Source organism: Hyperolius riggenbachi, chromosome 4 (genome assembly GCF_040937935.1).
Source record: "Hyperolius riggenbachi isolate aHypRig1 chromosome 4, aHypRig1.pri, whole genome shotgun sequence".
In the NCBI taxonomy this organism is placed as follows: domain Eukaryota; kingdom Metazoa; phylum Chordata; class Amphibia; order Anura; family Hyperoliidae; genus Hyperolius; species Hyperolius riggenbachi.
Window position 1 is genome coordinate 458,863,289 of NC_090649.1, and position 27,374 is coordinate 458,890,662.

General features: G+C 47.4%; 1 protein-coding gene across 3 annotated transcripts in view; it reads right to left on the reverse strand.

Annotated features, from left to right (window-relative positions):
* The window catches only part of XDH (xanthine dehydrogenase), a 194,070-nt gene that overhangs the window by 44,543 nt on the left and 122,153 nt on the right, over positions 1–27,374 (reverse strand). For all 3 annotated transcript variants that reach the window (XM_068232795.1, XM_068232794.1, XM_068232796.1), the window contains 9 exons: positions 24,671–24,780; positions 20,523–20,707; positions 19,298–19,472; positions 15,395–15,484; positions 13,794–13,963; positions 10,213–10,336; positions 9,047–9,166; positions 8,539–8,635; positions 251–375 (listed from right to left, as the gene is read on the reverse strand). In XM_068232795.1, the coding sequence (XP_068088896.1) occupies positions 251–375; positions 8,539–8,635; positions 9,047–9,166; positions 10,213–10,336; positions 13,794–13,963; positions 15,395–15,484; positions 19,298–19,472; positions 20,523–20,707; positions 24,671–24,780 (1,196 nt within the window). The remainder of the gene's footprint in view (positions 1–250; positions 376–8,538; positions 8,636–9,046; positions 9,167–10,212; positions 10,337–13,793; positions 13,964–15,394; positions 15,485–19,297; positions 19,473–20,522; positions 20,708–24,670; positions 24,781–27,374) is intronic.

Below are 27,374 nucleotides of genomic sequence, written 5' to 3' on the forward strand. Positions count from 1 at the left end.
CAGAAAAACATGGAGCCTGCCATGAGCTGTCAGGAGCATCTATCTCTGCATATACTATATACAAATTCTGTGAAATCCAAACGTGGACAGTGAAATGCATATGTAATGTAAGTACAGCCAATCTTTAGCTACTGATATATGTGTTTATTTTCTCTGAGACCTTATACCTAACAGCTCCTCTTTAAGCCATGATGACTTATCAGCTTTATCCTCCTGTAGGCCAGTCAGACTTGTGATGTAGGATTATTACCTGTGTCTCGGTCGTGTTTTGGGTGGAGGCAAACAGCTCCATCTCTCCATCCTCGCCTTTCGGCACCGCGATACAGCAGTTGGTTTCCAGGTAGAAGTGTTCCTGGCCCGCCATATACATGTCCCCTGTGAGGAGAAGCATTGCATGGACCTATGTTAGTGGAGATCTCATCTCATTACTTAAAGAGACACTTAAGCCAGGAAAAAAAAAAACGAGTTTTACTCACCTGGGGCTTCTACCAGCCCCCTGCAGCAGTCCTGTGCCCTCGCAGCCACTCACTAATCCTCTGGTCCCCCGCTGCCAGCTAGTTTCGTTTTTGCCGACAGGCCCGTCAGGACTGGCCACGCGTAGCTTTTTCCGCATTCCCGACTGTAATTAGCGCTATTGCCGTATACAAAAATACGCGTTGCCGCATTACACACGCATAGATATGCGGCAACGCGTATTTTTGTACGCGTTGCGGTCCGCAATAGCGCTAATGACAGTCGGGAATGCGGAAAAAGCTACGCGTGGCCAGTCCTGACGGGCCTGTCGGCAAAAACGAAACTAGCTGGCAGCGGGGGACCAGAGGATGAGTGAGTGGCTGCGAGGGCACAGGACTGCTGCAGGGGGCTGGTAGAAGCCCCAGGTGAGTAAAACTCATTTTTTTTTCTGGCTTAAGGTTCACTTTAAGTGTTCAGCGAAGCAATGTGCTACAAGGGGCCAGCCACCTTGTCAAATCTGGCTAAAATATGAATTACTGAGTTCCCAAAATAGGGGACATTCATTTCATTTTGGGGAACTTTACCCCATCAAATTCTGCTTCTTTTTAATAGCACAAAAAATGTGAGCAGAAATATAGATATTACATGTATACACTTAACATAATAAGTTTATAAACCATTACAGGTATACTGTACAGTCACATGACAAACATCACACCCATAGATGGATTAGGGTAATGTCAGATTAGGGTTTGGGATGGATTAGGGGAATTTCAGATTAGGGTGTGGGATGGATTAGGGAAATGTTAGATTAGGGTGAGATGTGCATTAGGGTAAGTGTTCGATTGCAGTATAGTTGGATTAGGGTGAAGTATGGATTAGGTTAAGGTTAGATTAGGGCAAGGGATGGATTAGGGTAAGTATTAGATTACAGTATAATTTGATTAGGGTGAGGGATGGATTAGGGTAATGATAGATCCCTAATCTATCATTACCCTAATCCATCCCTCACCCTAATCAAATTATACTGTAATCTAATACTTACCCTAATCCATCCCTTGCCCTAATCTAACCTTAACCTAATCCATACTAAGGGATGGATTAGGGTAAGGATAGATTAGGGTGAGGAATGGATTTGGGTAAGGTTTATATTATGGTATCGTTAGATTACGGTGAAGGATGGATTAGGGTAAAATTAGATTAGGGTGAGGTATGGATTAGTGTAAATATAGATTAGGGTAAGGATTAGCAAGGAGAACGCCAGCGCATACCACTAAGGCTGCATCTGAAATGACCACCAGCTCAGTGTGTAGCACCTATATAGACTTTCTGCACACTTCGCATTCAATTCAGATGCAAATCATATGCAAATCTGCTACTACTTATCATGCAAACAGGAAACTCAGGAGAAGGGGCTGGGAGCAGCTAACCTGACAGTTACATAGTTACAAAGTTAAGGAAAGGTGGGGGGGAAAGGCTGCGCATCCCTAAACACATGTTGCAATTGAATGGTTAATCGCACAGGCATTTTTTCAGTCTGGCAGAGGCGGTGTATGCCTGTGCGATTAACCATTCAATTGCAACATGTGTTTAGGGATGCGCAGCCTTTCCCCCCCACCTTTCCTTAACTAGGGTAAGGATTAGATTACAGTATAGTTAGATTAGGGTGAGAGGTGGATTATGGTAATGTTAGATTAGGGTGAGGAATGGATTAGGGTAAGGATTATTGTCACGGACGATTGCGGGGACGCAGGCGCGTCCTGGAACCGCCCGTGAAGAAAAGAACGATCGCACTCGATTCCTGCATCGATTGCGCTTCAAAACGGTACAATCTGGGTTGAGTGTGTAGGGACAGCTAAAGTCCTTTTCTTAGCAAAGAGAGTCCCTGGCTTCAAGCTGTGCTGATGGCCCATCCATCAGGTATAAGGTGACAAGCAGCTGGCAGGAAGACTGGCCCTGTGACTGCTGATCAAGCCAGAGGTGTAAACTCAAAGTTGTCTAAGCAGATTTCACATTCAGATGTTAATTGAAGGAGCCAACAGGGCCTTTCATAGACAAGAAGCAGACACAGCTGGACTCCAGTCAGGCTGACTCCGGCCTTAGCAGGAAGAAATGAATGTACAATATAATCTTTTGCCCATTTACAGAATACAATAAATAGGGTGGTTATGAGAGCGGTATCATTGGATCCGTAGGGTCATGCTGGATCTCTTGATACCAGTCGAGAGGGGCCCGGGGCCCCTACCACCCAGGTATGAATCTACTCAGGACCCTGATCTGATGCACTAGCCATGTCAGGTATCATATTAATCTGTATTTTCCTCCAAGTATGAAGCTGTTACCCCCCTAAATGTAACGTGTATGGTTCAGGAGTTACAGCAATTCATAAGATTAGCTCTAAAATCTCTCAGAGGGAATGAACTGTCATTTGCTGGTAGCTCAGAGGGGGCTGGCATTGCCACACCCCCAAACCAGCTTCATCAAAAGCACAGAGCCAGCAGGCGGGCGGGGTCCTCCACACTGAAACATCTTGCACTCATCAGATGCCAGCTTGAGGATATGCTGGCATCCACCTGGTCTGAACTCTGAACTCTGGACTTTGAAACCAAGGACTTTATGATTCTTCCCACAATAAGGACATCTTTCCAGGAACTAAGTATTTTTCTCCCTTCTTTTATTTTTCATACTGGCTATTACTGTTTTCATAATTGTTGATTTTCATAATTGTCTGTATATATTAATTATTTATATTGCGTGAATAAACGACTTTTCCCAAGTCATTCACTGTTTCGCTACCCTGCTTATCAGCACACACAGAAATGATCCCGGGTCTCTGAAGATACGCTACTGTTTGTTTGTTGTTGGCTAGACAGAATATCGTGTGTTTAACCGTTTTATTCGCAGGATTAGTCAGTCAGTTAGTGGGCCCCACGGTCCCATGATAACCGCGGTGGTGGCAGTTTACTCTGAACCAGTGGGTGAAGTGGTAATCACCCGTGTCTCACAGGCTCCCTTCTGAGTTGTCCGCGGCTAATTCTTAACGGTTCCTGCGCATTGACTGCGACCAGAGTTCGCACGATCTGTACGCTGGCACCGTTTAGAAGGCTAAGTGCGGTCAGCCACTGAGGGCTCCTGTGACAGTGGTGGCAGCGGTGGGATCTGTGTTGTGCTGAAAGTATCTGCGATAGCGCTAGCGCTATCGAGAAACGAACTAATTTGTTGGTGTAGCTGGAAGGCAATATATTTTTTATATATACAGAGAGACTGTGTAGCCAGTACCCCTTCCCCAAAGTTTTATTTTATTTGGCATGGAAATGTCCGGGAACTACCAGAACATGTGCCTAGCAGACCTGGAAAATCTTTGCGAAGAGAGGGGCATTGGCATCCTCCGCAAGACAAAACGGGACCTGATAGCAGACTTGTCCAGATGGGATGCCCAGCAACTGCGGGAGCCGGGAGTGTCCGCTGAGGTGGATACCAGCCCATCTGACAATCAAGGGGAACCAGAGGCTGAAGATCTTAGGCGTACAGAGGTTGAGCATCCTGCGGGCCCTGTTGCAACAGTTACGCCAGAGACTGTCAGTATGGACCCCAATCCCAGAGTTTCTGACATTACTCGCCCGGAACTGGCCAGTACTGGACTGTCCATGGGTGCTGACCCGGTAATGCAGCAGGCATTACAAAAGCTGATGGAGACTGACCTGGAAAAGTACATGCAGTACATGGAAGCACGAGAGGAACGGGAGCGCCAATCTGCAGAACGCAAGGCTGCTGCTGCTGAACGCCACGCAGAGAGGGAAGCCGCTGAGCCCCTCGCAGACGGGGCCGCTTTCAAGGTGTACTGGGAAGGTGGGAGACTGTACAGTGAGTCTGTACAGCCCCCTACAGGTAGATCCCACGCGAATACCAAATGGCTGGTGGTCCCGAGTGCGTTCAGGGGACATGTGCTGAAATCCGCACATGGTAATCCTCTGACAGGGCACTCAGGGGTCCGCAAGACACTTGCCGGTATTCGGAACCAGTTTTATTGGCCCCGGATGAACAGGGATGTAGCAAACTACTGCAGGGCATGTGCCGTCTGTCAGGAGCTGGGAAGGTCCAGGGATTCCCGCGGGGTTCCCTTAGGTCCACAGCCACTCAGCAGGGGAACCCTGCGTGGGCTGGCTGTTGACCTAACCAACCCACTGCCCGTTGTCAGCAGTCCCGGCAGGCACCACGTCCGACTGCAGTGGCGCAAACGCCCTGTCCAGAACGGTCCATGTTGGGTCAACCCTGCGGGTAGCAGACCGCGACCGGTCCAGGGGAACCGAGCCACAGGCTCCAATAGGTTTTCCCGCCGTACCGGCAACTCGAGGCCCGTCAGCCAGGTTAGCGGCGCCGCCACACATCTTGCGGATGAGTGGCTAAGCCACGGACAAGGGGGAGGGCTGTCACGGACGATTGCGGGGACGCAGGCGCGTCCTGGAACCGCCCGTGAAGAAAAGAACGATCGCACTCGATTCCTGCATCGATTGCGCTTCAAAACGGTACAATCTGGGTTGAGTGTGTAGGGACAGCTAAAGTCCTTTTCTTAGCAAAGAGAGTCCCTGGCTTCAAGCTGTGCTGATGGCCCATCCATCAGGTATAAGGTGACAAGCAGCTGGCAGGAAGACTGGCCCTGTGACTGCTGATCAAGCCAGAGGTGTAAACTCAAAGTTGTCTAAGCAGATTTCACATTCAGATGTTAATTGAAGGAGCCAACAGGGCCTTTCATAGACAAGAAGCAGACACAGCTGGACTCCAGTCAGGCTGACTCCGGCCTTAGCAGGAAGAAATGAATGTACAATATAATCTTTTGCCCATTTACAGAATACAATAAATAGGGTGGTTATGAGAGCGGTATCATTGGATCCGTAGGGTCATGCTGGATCTCTTGATACCAGTCGAGAGGGGCCCGGGGCCCCTACCACCCAGGTATGAATCTACTCAGGACCCTGATCTGATGCACTAGCCATGTCAGGTATCATATTAATCTGTATTTTCCTCCAAGTATGAAGCTGTTACCCCCCTAAATGTAACGTGTATGGTTCAGGAGTTACAGCAATTCATAAGTTTAGCTCTAAAATCTCTCAGAGGGAATGAACTGTCATTTGCTGGTAGCTCAGAGGGGGCTAGCATTGCCACACCCCCAAACCAGCTTCATCAAAAGCACAGAGCCAGCAGGCGGGCGGGGTCCTCCACACTGAAACATCTTGCACTCATCAGATGCCAGCTTGAGGATATGCTGGCATCCACCTGGTCTGAACTCTGAACTCTGGACTTTGAAACCAAGGACTTTATGATTCTTCCCACAATAAGGACATCTTTCCAGGAACTAAGTATTTTTCTCCCTTCTTTTATTTTTCATACTGGCTATTACTGTTTTCATAATTGTTGATTTTCATAATTGTCTGTATATATTAATTATTTATATTGCGTGAATAAACGACTTTTCCCAAGTCATTCACTGTTTCGCTACCCTGCTTATCAGCACACACAGAAATGATCCCGGGTCTCTGAAGATACGCTACTGTTTGTTTGTTGTTGGCTAGACAGAATATCGTGTGTTTAACCGTTTTATTCGCAGGATTAGTCAGTCAGTTAGTGGGCCCCACGGTCCCATGATAACCGCGGTGGTGGCAGTTTACTCTGAACCAGTGGGTGAAGTGGTAATCACCCGTGTCTCACAGGCTCCCTTCTGAGTTGTCCGCGGCTAATTCTTAACGGTTCCTGCGCATTGACTGCGACCAGAGTTCGCACGATCTGTGCGCTGGCACCGTTTAGAAGGCTAAGTGCGGTCAGCCACTGAGGGCTCCTGTGACAATTATATTATGGTATCGTTAGATTAGGGTGAGGGATGGATTAGGGTAAAAATAGATTAGGGTGAAGGGATGGATTAGGGTAAGGATTAGATTACAGTATAGTTAGATTAGGGTGAGGGATGGATTAGGGTAATGTTAGATTAGGGTCAGGGATGGATTAGGGTAAAGTTAAATTAGGGTGAGGCATGGATTAGGGTAAGGGTTAGATTACAGTATATTAGATTAGAGTGGGGTATGGATTAGGGTAAGATTAGGGTATAGCTAAATTAGGATGAGGGATGGATTAGTGTAATGCTAGATTACGGTTAGTGATGGATTAGGGTAAAGATTAGATTACAGTATAGTTAGATTAGAGCAAGGTATGGATTAGGGTAAGGATTAGAATATGATCAAATTAGATTAGGAAGAGGGATGGATTAGGGTAATGTTAGATTAGGGTCAGGGATGGATTAGGGTAAAGAGTAAGAGTAGTCAGATTAGAGTAAGGTATAGATTAGGGTATGTAACGATTGTGGAACTTTCTCCGTGATCAGCGCACAACGCGTGCGCTGACACGGCGGAAATCCTCCACAAGCGTATATTTGCAGGCACCCAGCAAAAGGTGCTACGCACCTGTAGAGGGAAATTCCTGTCGGCAGATGGCGCTGGGGAGTGCAGAGGAACCAATCCTCTGTACCTCCACAAGTGCCAGACAGGAATTGTACGAAGCGCAGAACGCAATCGAAAAGAGAGGCGATTGCGAATGAGATTGAGCAAAGGGACAGGTTGTATGTGTGTGCGCCAATCCAGTCGCCACCCCGCGACCGCGCACACACAACAGCAGATACGAAATAGGAACGCAATCGCGAGAGGTGCGATCGCCAGACGTGACACAAGGCAGAACAGAATAGAATACGAGGGTAGCAAAGGCACAGCAAATACTACAATAAGGAGATACGGAAAACAACAAACGCTAGCTAACCGCGAACACCGCACTCATTCGCAACAGTGCACGCGGTTATGCGCGATCTCCACGTGATAAGCACAATAGAGACAAGCACGCCTAACTAACCATTAACAGACAAACATGAAACAGAGGACACGAGCGCTTGCTCAACGGCTACCCCACCGAGCCTCCAGCAAGCGTAGCAGACGAGACAGACACACGAAAACAGGGACAAGCGAGAGATAGGATCCACAGCACTAGCGAAAAGTGGCTAGCGCAATCCAGGTACAGAGTAGCAGAACAGAAGGATCCCCAGCGCTAGCGAAAAGTAGCTAGCGCGATCCCAGAAGACAGAACAGAAGGATCCCCAGCGCTACCGAAAAGTAGCTAGCGTGATCCCAGGAGACAGAACAGAAGAGATAGCTGGTAGCAACCGCTGCACCAGCTACACTCCAAGAACAGAGATCAGAACCATTTCCTGTCGACCACCATTGGGACAGGACAATGGCAACAGGCAAGACAAGACAGAACAGGCAATACAGATAATACAACCTGACTGGGCTAGAAGGGGAGCCTAAAGCAACCCCCAGGAATTAACTATACGAGATAGCAATGGCTGACACTCCAGCAGTGTCAATAAGGAGCAGACCATGGAAGGGAAATGACCAGCAAAGCCTTCTGGGAAACATAAAGCTCTTATAGTGCCAGTCATCAAAGAAGGCAGGTAGGGGATTTGCATAACGAATGTATGCAAATTCCCCAGCAAGAGAACAAACCAGAAACTTGCAATGGAAAGACAGGTCTCTGTTCCAGAGACCTGCAGCCCACAGACTAGAGGAATGGACAAACAGCTGTCTGCCTGTGCAGCCAGCTGAGCGGATCATCACAGGGTAATGTTAGATTAGGGTGAGGTATGGATTAAGGTTAATAGTTAGATTATGGTATAGTCAGATTAGTGTGAGGTATGAATTAGGGTAATGTTAGATTAGGGTGAGGGATGGATTAGGGTAATGTTAGATTAGGGTGAGGGATGGATTAGGGTAATGTTAGATTAGGGTGAGGGATGGATTAGGGTAATGTTAGATTAGGGTGAGGGATGGATTAGGGTAATGTTAGATTAGGGTGAGGGATGGATTAGGGAAAGGGTTAGGGTGTAGTAGGGTTTGAGGTAGGGTGAAGGTTAGGCTACATTTTGGTTATAGCTAGGATAGACTTGAAGAAGGTTTTAGGTTATAGTGAAGATAAGAGTTAAACTAAGTATTGGGTTACATTTTGGGTAGGCTGAGGGGGAGGGTTTGGTGGGCGTGCCGCTGCATTTACCTTCAAAAATATGATCCGCCTCCTGGAAGCCTTTCTCAATGTTCCCCTTCTCAATCTTCTTGGTTGGTAGATAAAATGACTGCTTGTCTATAGCATCCTGAGAAGTCAGAGAGAGAAAAGACATAAATGAGTACGGTACCTTTGAGTGTTTGATACCTGCCAGTTCCACAGAGTATGAGAACAGTACTGGAAACAGCTGGACATGTAGCGCCATAGAAAGCATCCTCTTCCTGTGTCAGTTCCGCTACTCTCGACAATACAGGAAGTGATGATTATGCCACGTCCCTATTCCCGAGTTTACGGACCTGACAGGGACTCATTATGGATCACTTAGTATGTTAGAGCCACAAAGTCAGGGGGTAAAAAAAAAAATCTGAAGATACTTTTTGGTGCAGTTTTTTGAAGGGTAGAATTTACTTCCCCAACCATTTGCAATTTTCGCCCCCCCCCCCCCCCCAAAAAAACCCAGAAAATCTTCGGTTTTTCAACCGTGGCCCATTTTACGCACATGTATAGTAATAATGGGTTCCCGTTCTTCATATGCCACCTTCACAGCCTTCGCTGCCCGCTGTGCATTCTCCTGGGTGTCAGCAACTGCTGCGCCAACCACCTGACCAATACAAGTCACCTGTGGAGCAAAAGGACAGTGTAAAGCATTCCTCGACCTCACTGTTCATCGTCTAATATCAACAAACCATTATAGTGATATATAAATGGTTAATCACAGTATATGCAAAAGTTAGCAGAGAATCATCGTAAAAGCAGGAATCCTTTTCTATGTTATATTTCCGCCATAATGAGTAGATCTAATGGGTATGGACGCAGGATCACATTACTTTCAACAAACTGGCCCATCAGGGTCCTAAACTCTAAGGGCTCAATCACATTAGGGGCGTTTGTGACATTTTATAAGCGCTGGCGATTTTCACAAAGTGCTTGTGGAATGATTCTCAATGAGAAAGTTCACATCTGAGCGGTTTGTTTCCGATCCACTCAGAAAATCGGTGCATGGGCCATTTTTGAGGCGATTCTGCCTCAATGGAAGGTATAGGAAACCGCAAAAGGCTCACTAAATTGCTTTGTGCAGCGATTGCGTTAACGTTTTTAAGAATAAATACATTGTATTTATTATTTTCCGGATCAAAGAGTTCACTTCCTGACTGACGTCAGGAAGTAAAAAAATATAATCGCTCTGCAAAAGCGCATAGAAAAGCGTTTAACAAAAATGTCCAACGCACAGAAATAGAAAAAAAGCGTAAAAAAATGGCCAACACGGACGGCTATGCGAACGGAACGCAATGGGAACAAAGCCTACATAAAAATCCAATTTCCCATACTCGGAAATGATTATTCGGTTCCACTAACAGGGTAAAATGATAGGAATTCCAGTAAGACTAAAGGTGGCCACACATCAGACAACTTGGCGGCCAATCGACCATCTGATGCGGTTATTATAATATATCGATATTAGTCAATAAATGACCTTCCCCATTATAATCGAATTGGATGCCCGATCAATGAGGTGACCAATTTTGGCGGAAATTGGTCACATGTATCAATGAGACATGCTGCAAGATGTAGGGCCGACATGCTTGATCAGGTGTGCAGCCTCTAGATACGCCACTGCATCTCACTGACGTTCTCTGCGGTCAGGTGTTATGATCGTTTGCTTACCACCTTCTCAGCAAATATCTCCTCGTCATGCATGACCCCAGTGACGTTACTTCCCGGAATATCCTTGGCGAAGAGGAGGCGGACAAGTCCCGGGGTGTTCTGGGCGGCCGACACGTCAATGGAGCTGCAGAAATAGAAGTACAATGTTAAAAACCCTGTAAACATAGTTACCACTCTGGCTGTCTCTCTAACCCTAACTATGGTCATGCTAAACATACAGGCAGTTAGTTAAACTGGACTAAAACACAAAGGGGTTGGCTTACTGTAGCTTGTTTGCTTAGGAGAAGACTGAGAAATGAAGCAACCTTGGACTGGAGCTTTTAAAAAGCATCACCTGGTGCAAAGGATGTATGGGCAATTTCGACCAAGAGACAGATCTCTCTGATCACATCTGATTGGAGAGAGATCTGTTGCCTGCCCTGGGCTGCCCATACACTGCAGGCTAAACCTGGTAGATTTCAGCATGCAATATATGAGGAATTGGCCTAGGGATGCCACCTCCGCCACCTGCATCTACTTGCACACCTTTTTAGCAGAGCCTGGGACAAGGGCCTCCAGCACCCAAGGCTGAGACACTAAGGTACGCCCCTCCATCCCTCCCACCCCAGCCATCACACACTGATTGCTATTAGACTAAGAGGTGTCCCAAGGCCCCCAACACCTTCATCTCTAGCTATCTGGCTTGCAGTCACTGCCATGTATCCCCATTGGCAGCGCTTCAGTGTGGCATACTGGGGCACTGCACACTGCTAGGAATCACTTTGCCCCCCTGAGTGCCCGCCATGCTCAGTAACACATAGTTAACCAATTCCAGGCTCCAGCAGCATACAGTGAACCAGATTGTGTCTGTAAAAAACTCTCCATATCAGCCTGAGTCTATGTAGGCATCAAATAAACCAAGGCATGGCTCCCAACTGTCCCTCTTTTGGAGGGACAGCCCCTCTTTGGTAGCCAAGTCCCTCTTTCCTCCTCATTTGTCCCTCTTTCTATGTAAATATATATATATTATATATATATATATATATATATATATATATATATATATATATATTCATCTACTAAAAAATGTGTTTGATTGACTCTAAACTTTATTCCCATCCTTTAAATTGATATATTACTCATTTCAAAATGTTAATATGAAGGAAAATGAACCAAGATAGAAAGGACCAGTGTGGTTTGAATGATAAAACAACATATTTTTCTTATAAAATCTTTATGGTATGCGTGATCAGGGGTGTGGCTTAAGTGTCCCTCTTTCTCATCTCAAAAAGTTGGGAGGTATGCCAAGGGTCATAGTGGCTGGATGGTGTAATGGTTAAGGGCTCTGCCTCTGACATGGGAGACCAGGGTTCGAATCTTGGCTCTGCCTGTTCAGTAAGCCAGCACCTATTCAGTAGGAGACCTTTGGCAAGTCTCTCTAACACTGCTACTGCCTATAGAGCGCGTCCTAGTGGCTGCAGCTCTGGCGCTTTGAGTCCGCCAGGAGAAAAGCGCGATATAAATGTTCTGTGTTTGTTTGTTTGTTTGTTATCTATTTGACATAAATACTCCACAAACCTTGCAAGAACCCTTGTAATTAATGTATCTGGATGACACTAATAATTGCAAAAAAATAATTGCTAAACTAGTGAGCCTTAGTTTTATCACCTGAGTTAGGCAAAACATATCTAAAGCATGCCATACAAATATTGATTTTGATCACTCAAATGGGGCCCACCAGCCAGCCATTGTACGCCCCCCACCCCCCACAAATTTGAAGCTGGAGCCGCCACTGTGTATCCTTTTTCTTATTTCTTTCTGCTTCAAACACAATAGGGGAATGATAGCTAATTGAGTTGTGTGGCCCCTCCTACACTGCGCCCTGAGGCTGGAGCCTCTCTCACCTCTGCCTCGGCCCAGCCCTGCTTTTTAGAATCTAATTAATCTATTCCCTAGGCACCTCCACACATCCACCCGCTTCATACGTTCTATGTCAGCTGAACCCAGAAGCATGTAGTGTATACTGGGAAACTTGACATAATTAGTAGCTATAGGGTATTGTACCGTGTTAACCATCCCAAACGTTTTGTTTTGACATAATTAAACAATAACATCTCACTGCGGGTGCTTTGGCAGCCTTTAAGTTGTTCTGAAATGACCCAGGTGTGTACTGCAAACCTAATAACAGTTCGTTCACCTAATTCAGGCCAGATTTGCTGGCACACTTATGTCTGCCCATACTTAACCCTCCAATCCAATTTTTCTCATCACCCCCTCCCCAGCACTCATTTTTTTCCCACTGTGTGGGTGGACATGTGTGATCAGTGTGCGGTGTGGCAGGGATCTCAGAGGGTCTGTATCCCCTCACTCAAGTGAGCAAGGAGGGAACCAGACATCAGTGGTGGAGCCATTGCCAGCTACTGCACTGTAGCTCTGTCCCATTACACATGTGCCAGTGTAATTTCATAATTACGCAATGCAGCATGGTGCTGGAAGGGATGAAAGTGGCGGACCTTGGGTGACGGCGTGCCGAACTAGATCCAGCAATGGCCGGGCCCCACTAGCCTAAATGCGCCCCCATATTATCTCTATATTGCGTGGCGCAGCGGAGGCCCAGCAGCAATCAAAGTATCGGTCTTAGTCCAACACTTTAATCTAAAATGACTGACGCTTTGACAGAATGTATCAGGCAACAGCCCCCCCTAGTGACAGCCGCCATTTTCCTGTGCCCGACATAAAACTTATGCTGGAAAGGGCCAGTGTCGGACATAGTTAGACACAGCAGGGGCTTAACTAGGCCCCACCGGGCCCCCCTGCAGAAATTCTGAGCCCCCACCCCCCCCCCCCCCCGGGCCCGCTTGGGGGGGGGGGGGGGGGGGGCTGGAGGGGACGCAGCATGAGGGGAAAGCCATGGCCACAGTCCGCGGGGAGGGGGGACGTTCGCCCCCTCCCTCACCTCGGGGCTCTCCCCTCTGCGCTCCCCTCCAGCTAAAATGAGTGTCTGGGCAGCGGCGGCAGATACATACCTTCCGTGTGCTCCGGCGTGCATTCCTCTCTCTAGTCTCTGACGCGACTTCCTGTATAACAGGAAGTCGCATCAGAGACTAGCGAGAGGAACGCATGCTGGGGGGCACGGAGGGTATGTATCTGCCGCCGCTGCCCGCTGCTGCTCACGGACACTTAATGAAGCTGGAGGGGAGCGCATAGGGGAAAGCCCGAGGTGAGGGAGGGGCGGGACCGTCCCCCCTCCCCGTTGAACTGCAGCATAGCTTTCCCCTCATGCTGCGTCCCCTCCAGCCCCCCAAAACGGCCCCGAGCGGGACCCGGGGGGGGGGCAGCCGCCCCCCCCCCCCCCCCCCCCCCCGCGGGAGCAGGGGCTGCAGGCCCTATTGTTACGCCAGTGAGACACAGGATTGGAGAGGGTTGATAATTCTACCTCAGTGTAAGACTTTGAACATCGCTACTGCAGTGTCTCTGCTATATGCTGGAAGGATTTTTTCCCTTGATTTTAGTCTTGCTCCACTCCTATCAGTAGGAAAGCTGGTATTTGGCCAGAAGAAGACACATATATTCGTATTCCACGTGCCCATTGCGCTGCTTACGTTATTTTAGCGTGAGCCTTGGTGCTGGTTATCAGAGCCAGGTACAGCTCGTTCTCGTAATGCGGCACGTCGTCACAGTACACCGCCTCTCCTGTTGCTTGTTTCATGGCTGAGAGGTGCATGATGGGACGTCCCACATAGTCTTCCGGGTCCTGCCCTGCCGGAACTTCCTGCAAAACAAACAATTTTAGAAGGTGGGCATGGCATGGTTTACATAGCTTCACCAAGCACGTTATTAGGAACACTATAATTATAATGGGTAGGGCCTCCCTTTATTAGGGAGTTGTAAAAATCTGACAGGTACTGGACTAGTCCATCTCCTCATGTGGAAACCTCAATATCTCCATTATTCTTTACAAAAGCACTCCCTGAAAAGGATCTATACAAAGATGTCAGCAAACCCTCCCTTCTTGTTTGCACACTATTTGGGCAGTTTGACTGAACATCTACTTTTAAAAAATAAAGACAACTCTGAGAATCCCCCATGAGGAGATGGACTATGGACTATTCCAAAACCTGTCAGATATGTGAGATTTTTACTAACGACTGCAAGTGACAGTAACATAGGAAAAAAGTAATTTATAGTGCATTTTACAGTAGGGCAAATATACATTTTATACGTACAGTACAAATTTTACATTTTGAAGAATTGGGAAGCCTCTTGATAAGGGTGGAAGAGGAGACTGCAAAATTGGCCTAAGGTTCAACATTTAAAAAAAAAGTAAGATCTTGGCATCAGGACCAATCTCCTCCTGGCATATAGAGGGGGAAGACATGGACTGTGTTCTTGGGCTCAAACATCACTGCCAATGGAGAATTCAGTCATGAAATTAAGACGTTGATTCTTAGAAGGAAAGCAATGACAAACTTGGACAATGTAATAAAAAGCAGAGCAGTCACTCTGCCAACAAAAGGTTTGCCTAGTTAAAGCCATGTTTTTTTCAGTAGTAATGTATAGTTTGAGTTGGACCATAAGGAAGGCTAAGTGCAGAAGAATCAACGCCTTCGAATTGTGGTTCTGGAGAAGACTTTTGAGAGCCCCTTGGAATGCAAGCAGATCCAATTAGTCAATCTTTAAAGAAATGAGCCCTGACTGTTTACTGGAAGGAGCAATGCTGAAGATGAAACTACTGACATAAAAAGGTTGCGGCCTTAGAGGAGAAGGCGTGGAGCAGTGTGTTTTTCTCTCTGTTGGCTGGGGGCAGAGGGGGTGTGTGTATGGAGGCGGCGGTGAACTGCCTCGTCACCTGTACTGACAGGCTGGATTAACTGGCTCTCACACGTCCAGGTTTACCGTGGCGCCGCCCTCTAAATACAGACGCCGAGGGGACACGGTTCACCTTGTTGCATGTAAGATCCGGCACTTTAGATATTATTATGGAAGAAACAAACATGAGCTTGGACAAGCTTCGGGAGGCAGAAGAGGATAAAGGGGTCTGGCGTGCTGTGGTAAATAGGGTTTCAAAGAGTTGGACCAAAGGACCAAATAGTGACGAAATAACACATTTAAAATTGTTCAATTTTATGTGCTAGTGGTTCTTGAAATATAACATCATGTTTACACCTTCAAGGGAGGGACTCATGCAAAGGTTTAACCTTACCTGAAACAACTGCACACCGGTAGTCTCCGGTTTCTCAAACAGGTCTGTGGCACTCTCGTAATTCAGAGGTACTGTTTCATGGAGAGTGTTCTAAAACAGGAAAAAAACTGAAATGAAGTGAGAGTTATACTAATAACGGAGTAAGATCAAGTGAAACAATAAAAAGAAGGATTGATCATACTTTTTGGAGAATGGATTATTGATTGATTACTGGAGAGATAATCTCCCAGATAATACATAAAACAAACAAGAGCGCATCCTAGTGTCAAGTGCTGATTTGCTTGGGCTATACTGCAATGCCACACTCCACCTGCAGGTGGCTGTCTGTAGATTACTTGCATTTCTCGGTTTACCTTCAGGTGGTATCATGGACTCAGCATACTGTGGACTTGCACCTGTCACACACCCCCTAGTGGCCAGACCGCACAATGCCTTCCAATCGGTTTCAGCACACAGACCATGCAATCTCAAGGTCGCAATTGGTACGCAGAAACCACTGGAATTTGACATCAGGCCGGCTAGAAGGGAGCTTGTGTGGTACGGTAACACAAATTACACACTATTTCAGGGTAGGAAACTGCCACCATCCTGCAGAAGGGCAGGAGACCTAATCTCGCTGATACTAATACCTGCAAGTAAAACGGTTAAACACACTTTATTTTATCTACTTATCAACAGTAGTAGTGACTCTTCGGAACGCTAGGATTCTTTCTGTGTTGCTGAATAGTAGGTGTAGCTGAACAAATAAATGACTTTAGAGTCGTTTATTATAAATGCAATATAAATAATTATAATATACAGAAAATCATTAAAATCAACAATCATAGAGACAATAGTAGCGCAGTATGAAAATAAAAATAAGGGAAGAAATAAACGGATACTTTAGCTCAGAGTCAGACGACTCAGCGTCAAAGTCCAAACAAGCCTGATGCCAGCATGTCCTCAAGCTGGCAAGGATATAATCGGGATGATGTTTCACAGTGGAGGATATTGATTTTGGGTCCTCTGCTATTTTTATACCCCCCGACACAGTAAGGAGTGAGGGCGGGAACCACACATTCCCTTAGAACCTGAGATGAGCCCTCCTCCTTCTCCTGGGGACCAAAAATCATATCTAACCATATATTGGCTCTATCTCACAGAACCGTACAGGTCAGGGCAGATTTAATAACATTTTCAGGTCAGTCCAGATTTTTCGAGCACAATGATGCCAAACACGAGGGGTAGGACCCCTGTGGTATCACCAGGTTACTTTGGACCTGCCTAACTGACAGTGCATAACTCAGAATGTTGTGGAATCTTCTCAGTACCAGTGCCAGGCAAGGTCTGACACACTCTGTGAGTTTGAAGGGCCTGGCAGCTTTGCAACACAGGAAATATGACAAATATAGCAGTTTATAGATTATTTTTAGACATCTAAAGCTAAATCTACACGCAGCGATCCGGTGGCTCGATTAGCCGCCGGATCGCCTCTTCCGCGTCCCCGCTCGCCCGTGCGTGCACTGGATTCGATACCTGCTCGTCCTCGCGCAGCGCCGCTTATCTTCCGCTCGATTCCTTGCCATTGTCCACTCGCGGGGAACGAGCAGGGAATTAGCGGTAGCAAGATCCAACCTGTCGGATCTTATCAATCAAGCCGCATCAGCGGCTCGATTGATAACACACATCGGAGCCTCATCTACGCGTGTAGATGAGGATTAAGAGTTACAGCAGGTCAGTTCTAGCTGCTGGAGTTTATCAGATCAGATAAGGGTTTTTTTTTTAAGTCAGGCCACCAGGCTAAGTGTCAGACCCCCGCGGAGAGTCGGTGCCATGGGGTCTCAACTCTATCCTTGTTAAATTGGTTCTGTCAAGCTCCCATCTGATGGATGGGCCCTTAACACAGCTGTTTGCCTGGGAAACTTCCCTGAGAAGACTTCCTGCCATTTGGTGAAAGGAAAACAAGTTGTCTTTTAAAAGAAGAAATGTCATTCTGATCGCTGTAATGACTGTGCAGTCTAACCAGGAAGCGATCAAAAAAATCGACTGCGCGAATCGTCCTGATTCACCTGCGCTTCTCACGGATGCTCCCTGACAGCACCCCCATTTTTTTTTTCTTTTAATGTGGCCTGGGTGCCTTTGCCTAACTGCAGGAATTGTGCAGTGCTAGTGGGATCGTGGGAATATTTTTTTCTTTTTAGCTTCAGTAACAAGCTTTTCACAGCATGAAAATAACAGAAAGTTTCTTATTTCAGATAAGATAAGGACACTATGGCCAGAAGGTAGTTGAATTGTCCCCTCCTGGATAGTTTACAGTGATGTACCGTAAATGTAAGCCAGTTGTCTAGGTGATGTCTGCTGTGGGAGGGACAGTAAGCTGTGGCAGTAGGGAGCAGGTTTAAAAAGAGAAAAAAAAAGAAAAGGGCAGAAGTGATGTGACTTTTGGCATCACAGAGAAACAGTTTTTTTTTCTTTTTGTCCTTGAACACTAATAACAACAGCATAGGCAAGCTAAATAAGTAATTTCTTATTTTTTTTATCAGTTAATATGGAGTTTCATCACACTTTAAGTGTACCTGAGCCTTGTAAGGTTTTGGCAAATATAAGCTTTGGCTGTGCATTATCTTATATAGTGCTCAGCCACAGCCTGACCCTAATGCAGGGCCGGATCTTCCATAAGGCACTGTTGGCACGTGCCTACAGGCGCCTTATGTGGGAGAACCAGCCCCTCCTCCTCAGATCACTGACCTCACTGACGTCAGGAGCTTACATTCTAATCCCTGCCTCATATCACTGACCTCAGGCACTTACACTCAGGCACTTAATCCTTGTCTCATGTCATTAAAGGACCACTATCGTGAAAAAAGTAGGCAGTACAGAAGTGACAGAACCGACAGTCTTTGGACAGTCCATCTCCTCATGGGGGATTCTCAGGGTTTTCTTTGTTTTCAACAGTATTTCCTAAACAGCAGTTTAACTGCCTAAATAGTAAGATACCAGCCAGCCTCCATACTCCCTTGCACACTATTTTGTCAGTTAGACTTTGCAACTGCTGTTCAGGAAATGCTGTTGAGAACAAAGAAAACCCTGAGAATCCCCCATGAAGAGATGGACTGACCCAAAACCTGTCGGTTCGGTCAGATTTTAACTGCCTACTTTTTTCGCGATAGTGGTCCTTTAAGGATGACATCCGACGGTGATTGAGTGTAAGATTCTGAGGACAGTTAGTGACATAAGGCAGGAGCCCATCAGGCTCGCTCCCACCTTCAAAAAAGCACTCAAAACTCACTTCTTCAAGGAGGCCTACATCAACTCAACACTACCCTAATCCTTTCTGCCAATAACTTCTTGATGCACCCCCTCCTTTTGTGTTACCAGCCCCTCCCTCTAGATTGTAAGCCTTTGGCAGGGCCCTCTCCCCTTGTGTATTATACTTGACTGTGTGCACTTTACCCAGAATTTGGAACTGGTAATTTTTTACCACTACCATTCCAGTTTATGATCTGGCATTGTACTATTATCTGCATTGTGTTGTGTATCTTATTGCTATTACCTGTATTGTTGTATCTATGGTCTGTTACCTGTATAGTTCTGTCAACCCTGTTATCATTGTCTGTAATACTATTTATTGTACAGCGCTGCGTAATATGTTGGCGCTATATAAATCTAATAAATAATAATAATAATAATAATAATAATTACAGTTCAGAATATTTTTTTACTTGGGGGTGTGTCCTGTGTTCATGGACGGAGCATAGGAAGCCAGAATGCCTGTGCCTACAGGCCTCTGAGTTGTAAATCCAGCCCAGTCCTAGTGTCACCAAACTTTTGCACTCTACAAATATGTTTCAGAATTAAACTTTTTAGGTTAAAAACAAACATTTCGAGCCAATGTGACATGAATCTCGAGAGGTCGGTACTTACATTCCCATTAAAATCCCGTTCCATCTTCTTCAAGACGGTGAGATAAAATTTGAAGAAGAAGCTGAGGGTCAGCGTCTGCCGGAACTCCACCATACCGCCGGGAACGCCGGGATCCAGCGCCATCTCTGAGGACAGCGAGCGGCAGGCGTCTTGTAACAAACTGTCATTCCATTCCCTGTGCAGAGACAAGTGATTACACAAAAATAACTCTACCTCCCAACACCCTTCACCAGCTCCCAAGACCAAAGGGAAAAGGAATGTAGCAAGTGTGGTTATTCTGCATGGTATCAAAGGGGATCAACGTGCCGGACATCCACAAAAGCTGATACTGTGCCAGGCTAGATCCACCAACGGTGGAAATCCCAAATGCGCCCACTTAATATCGATATCGTAACACTGATAGTAGCTCCAGTTTAGTAAGGTAGTCCCTAGGTTGCGGCCAGTGTCGTAATTAAGGGGGAGTAGCACCTGCGATCACAGGGGGGCCCAGAGCTGTGGGAGGCCACAAATACTAACCTCCCTTTCTTGTGATACAGGGGTCAATCCTTCAGATCAGGTGTTTGTGTGGGTGGCTACACTTGTTATGGGTGTGACCATCATGATGGTGGGATGGGCCCCAAGGCCGTGACGGGCACGAAGGTGAGGCAAGGGAAGGGGTTTGAACATTGGGGGCCCCATCTAAGTTTTGCTGGGGAGCCCCATGATTTGTAGTTATGCCACTGAATAAGGCCATCTATCTCTAGCCGTTCAAGCCGAATTGATGGCCAGACTTGATGTTGCCTGATGGACCACATCTTACCTCACTCACTCCCAGTGGCGTAACAATAGGGGCTGCAAGCCATACAGTCATACCTCCATGTGTTCCACCGCGAAGGTTCGATCTCAAAGTACCACATGGAGTTCCTGCCCGCCGCAGCTGCCACCTATTAATGCTGAAGGGAGAGCACTGAGGGGAGCGCCCGAGGTGAGGGAGGGGGGGAGTGGCCTCCCTTCCCGCCGATGTAGGTGGCTAATGCTCTCCCCTCCTGCCCCCCAAAACAGCCCTGAGCGGGCCCCGGGGGGAGGCATCCACATTTTCGCAGGGGGGCCCAGTGATTTCTAGTTACGCCCATGTTCATTCCCATCTGTAAATTAGAGCTAAGATAAAACTATGTGCAGATTACGGCCCTCGAGGGCTGGATATTGGACAACCATGTTCTCTCTCATCTGATCAGCACTGTATTACCTCCCGACAAGCTCCTTGCAGGTCTCCATGGCCAAAACAGTGACGGGAGCCATTCCTCCGTAGCTAAGCCGGATCTTCTCCACCTGATGAGTGTCAGGCTTAAACTTCACCATCATCCCGCTGGTGACTATGGCGATATCATCCTCGCGCCGTGACGCTTGTTTGAAGGCAGAAAAGTATTCCCCCTATGATGACACCAACCAATCAGCTGTTACTCAGGTCTTACCACAGCAGTTAACTGTGTACAGTCAGTGACATGACTGTGTACTCTGTAAAGTGCTGCAGAAGATGTTAGTGTTATATAAATACATAGTAATAATATGGTAGGGCATCAGACTTTGACTAAGGTAGGATAAGATTGTGAGCTCCTCTGAGAACAGTCAGTGACATGATTATGTACTCTGTAAAGTGCTGCAGAAGATGTCAGTGCTATTTAAATAAATAAATAAATAAATAATATTAATATGGTAGAGACATTAACTATGACTATGATACTGTGAGCTACTCTGGGGACAGTCAGTGACATGCCTATGTAGTTTGTAAAGTGCTGCAGAAGATGGCAGTGCTATTTAAATACATAATTATAATAATAACTAGCCAACCCGCGTCGTAGCATACGCCGCATCTATCTATCTAATAGAGTACGTGCCTCAACCTTGAAGCAAGAAGAAGTAGGCTTTCCATGAGAAAATGTATGCGTGCAGCGTGCTCAAACACCAAGTTTAACCCTAGCAAGTCTGGCTTTGCAAATCCGGCCTAATTGGCTATTCATGAGGCAATGCTCATGCAAATATGCATTTGCTTTCGCATGCCAAACTATGCAGGGTCCAAAAACCAATACCGCAAAGCGATCGCCCTGCGGGTACTAGTTCATGCTACATTAGCACTATCCAGGAGCGCCACGGGGAGGATTCCGAATGCCCCCATACAACCGGGGGACTGCGGGGTCCCAGGCTCTCTTACTGCCTGGGAACCACAGCGGCACCCCGGAGGAGGAGGCTGGGTGGCGCAGCTGCCCCCCCCCCCCCCCAAGTGTGGTCAGCACCGGGGAGAGTCATCCGCACCCACCTCCCAATATTAAAAACAGGCACTTACCTTAACGTCCATTGCATTCTGCAACATGCACATTAACTTGGGGGCACCACATGAGAAAGGAGTGAAGCATGGGTCACCCCGAGCTTTAGAGCTCAGGGCTGGCTCACATACAACACTCCGGGGTGGGGGGAGGACAGGCGCAGACAACTCACTCTAGGGCTCACACCACCAGAGCAAGCCATCCACCACCTGCCTCCAAAGGATACAACTGCAAAAAATGCTTTCCATGAGAAAAATTTTGCGTGCTCAAACACCAAGTTTAACCCTAGCAAGTCTGGCTTTCCAAATCTGGCCTAATTGGCTATTCATGAGGCAATGCTCATGCAAATATGCATTTGCTTTCGCATGCCAAACTATGCAGGGTCAAAAAACCAATACTGCAAAGTGCTCTCTCGCTGCCTGGGAACCACAGCGGCACCCCGGAGTGGGAGGCTGGGTGGCGCAGCCGCCCCCCCCCCCCCCCCCAAGCGTGGCCAGCGCTGGGGAGAGCCGTCCGCACCCACCTCCTAATATTAAAAACAGCCACTTACCTTAACGTCCATTGGGTTCTGCTACATGCGCATTAATTTTCTCATGGAAAGCATTTTGTGCAGTTTGTATCCTTTGGAGGCAGGTGGTGGATGGCTTGCTCCGGTGGTGTGAACCCTGGAGTGAGTGCGCCTGTCCTCCCCCCCCCCCCCCTCTGGAGTGCTGTATGTGAGCCAGCCCTGAGCTCTAAAGCTCGGGGTGACCCATGCTTCTCTCCTTTCTCATGTGGTGCCCCCAAATTAATGCGCATGTAGCAGAACGCAATGGACGTTAAGGTAAGTGCCTGTTTTTAATATTGGGAGGTGGGTGCAGACGGCTCTCCCCGGCGCTGGCCACACTTGGGGGGGGGGGGTCGTCCACGCCACCCAGCCTCCCCCTCCGGGGTGCCGCTGTGGTTTCCAGGCAGTGAGAGAGCCTGGGACCCTGCGGTCCCCCCAGTTGTATAAAAAGGGGGCATTGGGAATCCTCCCCGTGGCGCTCCTGGAGGCCTGGAGCACACCAAAAACTGCTAGCAGATCCGCAAAATGCTAGCAGATTTTGAAACGCTTTTTCTTATTTTTCTGTAGCATTTCACCTAGCATTTTGCGGTTTTGTAAAGCGTTTTTGGTGTAGTAGATTTCATATATTGTTACAGTAAAGCTGTTACTGAACAGCTTCTGTAACAAAAACGCCTGCAAAACCGCTCTGAACTGCCGTTTTTCAGAGCGGTTTGCGTTTTTCCTATACTTTACATTGGAGGCAGAAACGCCTGCGCAATCCAAAAAATGCCTCACCTCGGGAGTATGCGTTTTAGAAAAAAACGCCTGCCGCTCTGGTGTGCACCAGCCCATTGAAATACATTACCCAAGCGTATCCGCAGCCGCAAGTGGATCGCAAAACGCTGCCAAACTGCTCTGGTGTGCACTAAGCCGGATAGTGCTAATGTAGCATGTAGCAGGGTGACTGCTTTGTGGTATTGGTTTGTGCATGCATTTGCATGAGCATTGCCTCATGAATAGCCAATTAGGCCAGATTTGCAATGTCAGACTTGCTAGGGTAAGGCCTCTTTTCCATGGACTGTGAATAGGCAGTGAAATGGCTCTCAAACTCTCACAACTGCTCACTGCTGCCTGGTAACTGCTCACTGCTGCCTGGTAACTGCTTGCTGCTGCCTGGTAACTGCTTGCTGCTGCCTGGTAACTGCTTGCTGCTGCCTGGTAACTGCTTGCTGCTGCCTGGTATCTGCTCACTGCTGCCTGGTAACTGCTTGTTGCTGCCTGGTAACTGCTTGTTGCTGCCTGGTATCTGCTCACTGCTGCCTGGTAACTGCTTGCTGCTGCCTGGTAACTGCTTGTTGCTGCCTGGTATCTGCTCACTGCTGCCTGGTAACTGCTTGCTGCTGCCTGGTAACTGCTTGTTGCTGCCTGGTATCTGCTCACTGCTGCCTGATAACTGCTTGCTGCTGCCTGGTAACTGCTTGTTGCTGCCTGGTATCTGCTCACTGCTGCCTGGTAACTGCTTGCTGAGCACACAGCTCAACAGTCCGTGGAAAAGAGGCCTTAAACTTGGTGTTTGAGCACGCATACATTTTCTCATGCAAAGTACTTCTTCTTCTTGTTTGAAGGTTGAGGCACTTAGTCTATTATATATATAGATAACGTAGAGACATTAGACTATGGGCATGATTCACAAAGCCGTGATAACTCTTATCACTGTTGCGCTACGCACGCGCTATAACGTGTGTAACGTTTTTTGCGCAAAATCACGTTTTAATATCACAGGAAATTAGACTATGACTATGGTAGGGATTAAATTGTGAGCTCCCTTTAGGACAGTCAGTGACATGACTATGTACTCTGTAAAGTGCTGCAGAAGATGTCAGTGCTATGTAAATACAAAATAATAATATAGTAGGCCATTTGACTATGACCAAGTTTGGATTAAAGGGATACTGTAGGGGGGTCGGGGGAAAATAAGCTGAACTTACCCGGGGCTTCTAATGGTCCCCCGTAGACATCCTGTGCCCGCGCAGCCACTCACCGATGCTCCGGCCCCGCCTCCGGTTCACTTCTGGAATTTCTGACTTTAAAGTCAGAAAACCACTGCGCCTGCGTTGCCGTGTCCTCGATCCTGCTGATGTCATCAAGAGCGCACAGCGCAGGCCCAGTATGGTCTGTGTCTGCACAGTACACTCCTGGTGACATCAGCGGGAGCGAGGACACTGCAACGCAGGAACAGTGGTTTTCTGACTTTAAAGTCAGAAATTCCAGAAGTGAACCGGAGGCGGGGCCGGAGCATTGGGGAGTGGCTGCGCCAACACAGGATGTCTGCGGGGGACCATTAGAAGCCCCGGGTAAGTTCAGCTCATTTTCCCCCGACCCCCCTACAGTATCCCTTTAAATTGTGAGGACAGTCAGTGACATGGCTATGTACTTTGTAAAGTGCTGCAGAAGATGCCAGTGTAGTTACAGTGGTATACAAGGGGCTTTAGTGGAAGCTATGCCGGTAGTATAAAGAACAGTTACAGAGCAATACACAGAACTAACCTCCTCTGAGAAGGGAATCTCTATGGACAGGAGAATCTCTTGCGGCTTTAATATTGTTTTTCTGTAACCCGTAAAGAAATGTTCATCCATCAGGACAGTGCGTCTGCTTTCTGCAAATGTTGCAAACATAATTCATAATTCAGAGATGTAAAAGCATGCTTGGAATCTGTATTCTGTAGCAGTTGCCCAGACATTCCCTTTATGCAGAGGCTTTCCCCACCCCCATCCTTGTCGCACTGCGCAGGAGCAGACAGCTTGCACCTCAGCATTAGAACGGAGCCGAACAGGCTCAACTTTTTCGAGCAAGCCCGAGCATCGACTCCGCGCTATTGTACGGGCATGAGCTGTCTTGCGTCTGGGTGGTGCGGCCATGCTCTCTCTCGTACAGGAGCGTGGCTGCGAACTACGGGGGTCCCAGTGCTGGAACAACAAGGTAGAGAGCATCAGGAAAAGCCTTTGGACGCGGACAGGATGTTATTTCCTCCCTTACTCTCCTCTGCCTGATTATGCATGCATTGCCCGCCCTCCACTATAGAAAGTACATTGTCTCAGCATGAGAAATATTGGCCAATCAGAGAGGAACAGAGGGGTGGGAGGGGAAACAGGAGGGAAACAGGCTTCAGCCAATCAGGCTGCATTAGTTAAGTCTGAGGGGAAGTAGAGAAGCAAAAAAAGACAACCCAGCATGCCCTGCAACTTCCTTTTAGTGTACCACATTTTGTGTGTACCAAATAAGAGTCAGGTAAACTGGGGAATGATCATTTATCAACAAGAAAAGTAATAATGATTTTAACTTTTGGATTGCCTGGTTAGCATCCTTATTACTTGTTTACCATGTAAAAATAAGGATTGATTTTTGATTTTATGCCCGACAGTTACACTTTAATATTTAATTATTTTGTGCACAATTTCATACCCACATGAACTCAGGCCCCCTGTGTCACACGCCCGCTGGTGGCTGGACCGCAAAAATGCCTTCCAATTGGCTTCAGCACACATCCAATCTCGGGATGCAATCAATGAGCTAAAACCGTTGGAATTTTGGCAGCAGATAGACTAGAAGGCGTGCGAACTATAAAACCAAAATATAGGGCATAGCGGAGTGGGATACATGCCAAAAGTCCGGGGGAAAAATACGGATTTGACGCACAGCAGCGTTTTAAGGGCAGAAATCACATTGCATTGCTAAATTCGAGGCCTAAAGTGCTTTAAAACATATTGCATGTGTATACATCAATCAGGTAGTGTAATTAGTGTACTGCTTCACACTGACACACCAAACTCACTGTGTAACGCATCGCAAAAAGCTGTTTGTGTAGTGACGGCCATGCTGGACTGGTGCGCACCATGGCCAGAGTGCAGGCCATGGCGGTTTTCAAGCCCATATGGTCGCCGGGCTGTGGTAGCTCAATGACAGAACAACATTGACTGTCCAGCTGATCGAATCTGGTCTGACCACAATGAAGCAACGACCTTATTATCTTTGGTGTGCCACCCCCCCCCCCCCCCCCCCCGAGGCACTCATATAGCCGGCAGTCATTGCTTCATTGTGGTACGCAAGCCACTTCACCGCGGCAAGGTAACCATCACGAAGGGGCATTAACACATGTACATGCCTATGTACATGCCACTAAAATTAGGCAGGCATGTACACACACCAGAAAAATTATTATAGCATCCTTCAAAATCTGGAGTCCTGGACCCTGTTGGTGGTGGCGGAGACGGCAGTCAAGCAGCCTGCAGGCAGAGATGCTGTGTGGGAACCGACTTAGTCTAATGCTGGATACACACCATGCATTTCCGCGTTCGATGCGTCTGCCGATACGCATTAATTCGATTATTTCCGACATGTCCGATTCAAGCTGCGATGGATCGTTAGGTCGATTTGCCATACTTTACATGGCAATCGACCTAAAAATCATCGAAATGCGTTCCGAAATGCTCGTAAATAATCGAATCGATGCGTATCGACGGACACATTCGACGCGGAAACGCATGGTGTGTATTCAGCATTAGGGCAGGCAGTCACACGGCGTGCAGGCAGAGATGCTGTGTGTGGGGACTGACTTAGTCTTCGGGCAGGCCTGACCGTGCTTTGCAGACCACGTGGTCAGATGGACCCTTGACCCAACGCTGTACCAGAGATGACACCACTTGCCTTTCAACATCACGGTACAGTTTGGGTATCTCCTTTTTTGAGAAATAATTGCGGCCTGGTATCTTACACTGTGGTGTGTGGCTTTGCTTTTTTGTGCTGCTTTTCCTCAGGTGGTCATCCCATTGCAGTTTGTGCTTTGCAATCATGTGCCTTCGTAAGGTAGTTGTCCCTACACGGGTCTTGGTCTTTCCACAGCTCAATTTTCGGTGGCAGAAAGTACAGATAGCACTGCTCTCATTTGGGGCAGACACACAAAAAATTTCCACACCGCTGAGCCCTGGGATGATGGCACTTTGGTGATGGCTGCCGACTGAGTGTTAAGTGGGGTGCCAGAATCAGAGCAGGAGAAGGAAGACATGTCACGCTTCCGTGCGGAAGCTGAGGAAGATAAGGTGTTCTGAGTTAAATAGTCAACTACGTCCTGACAATAATGGGGGTTGATGGCACGTGCCTTCTTCTGAACACTGTACTTTGGTCCAGGGCTGCACGAAATCACGACCTCGAACAGACCTGCCGGGTGGCCTGCCTCTGGCTCTGCCTCTTGTT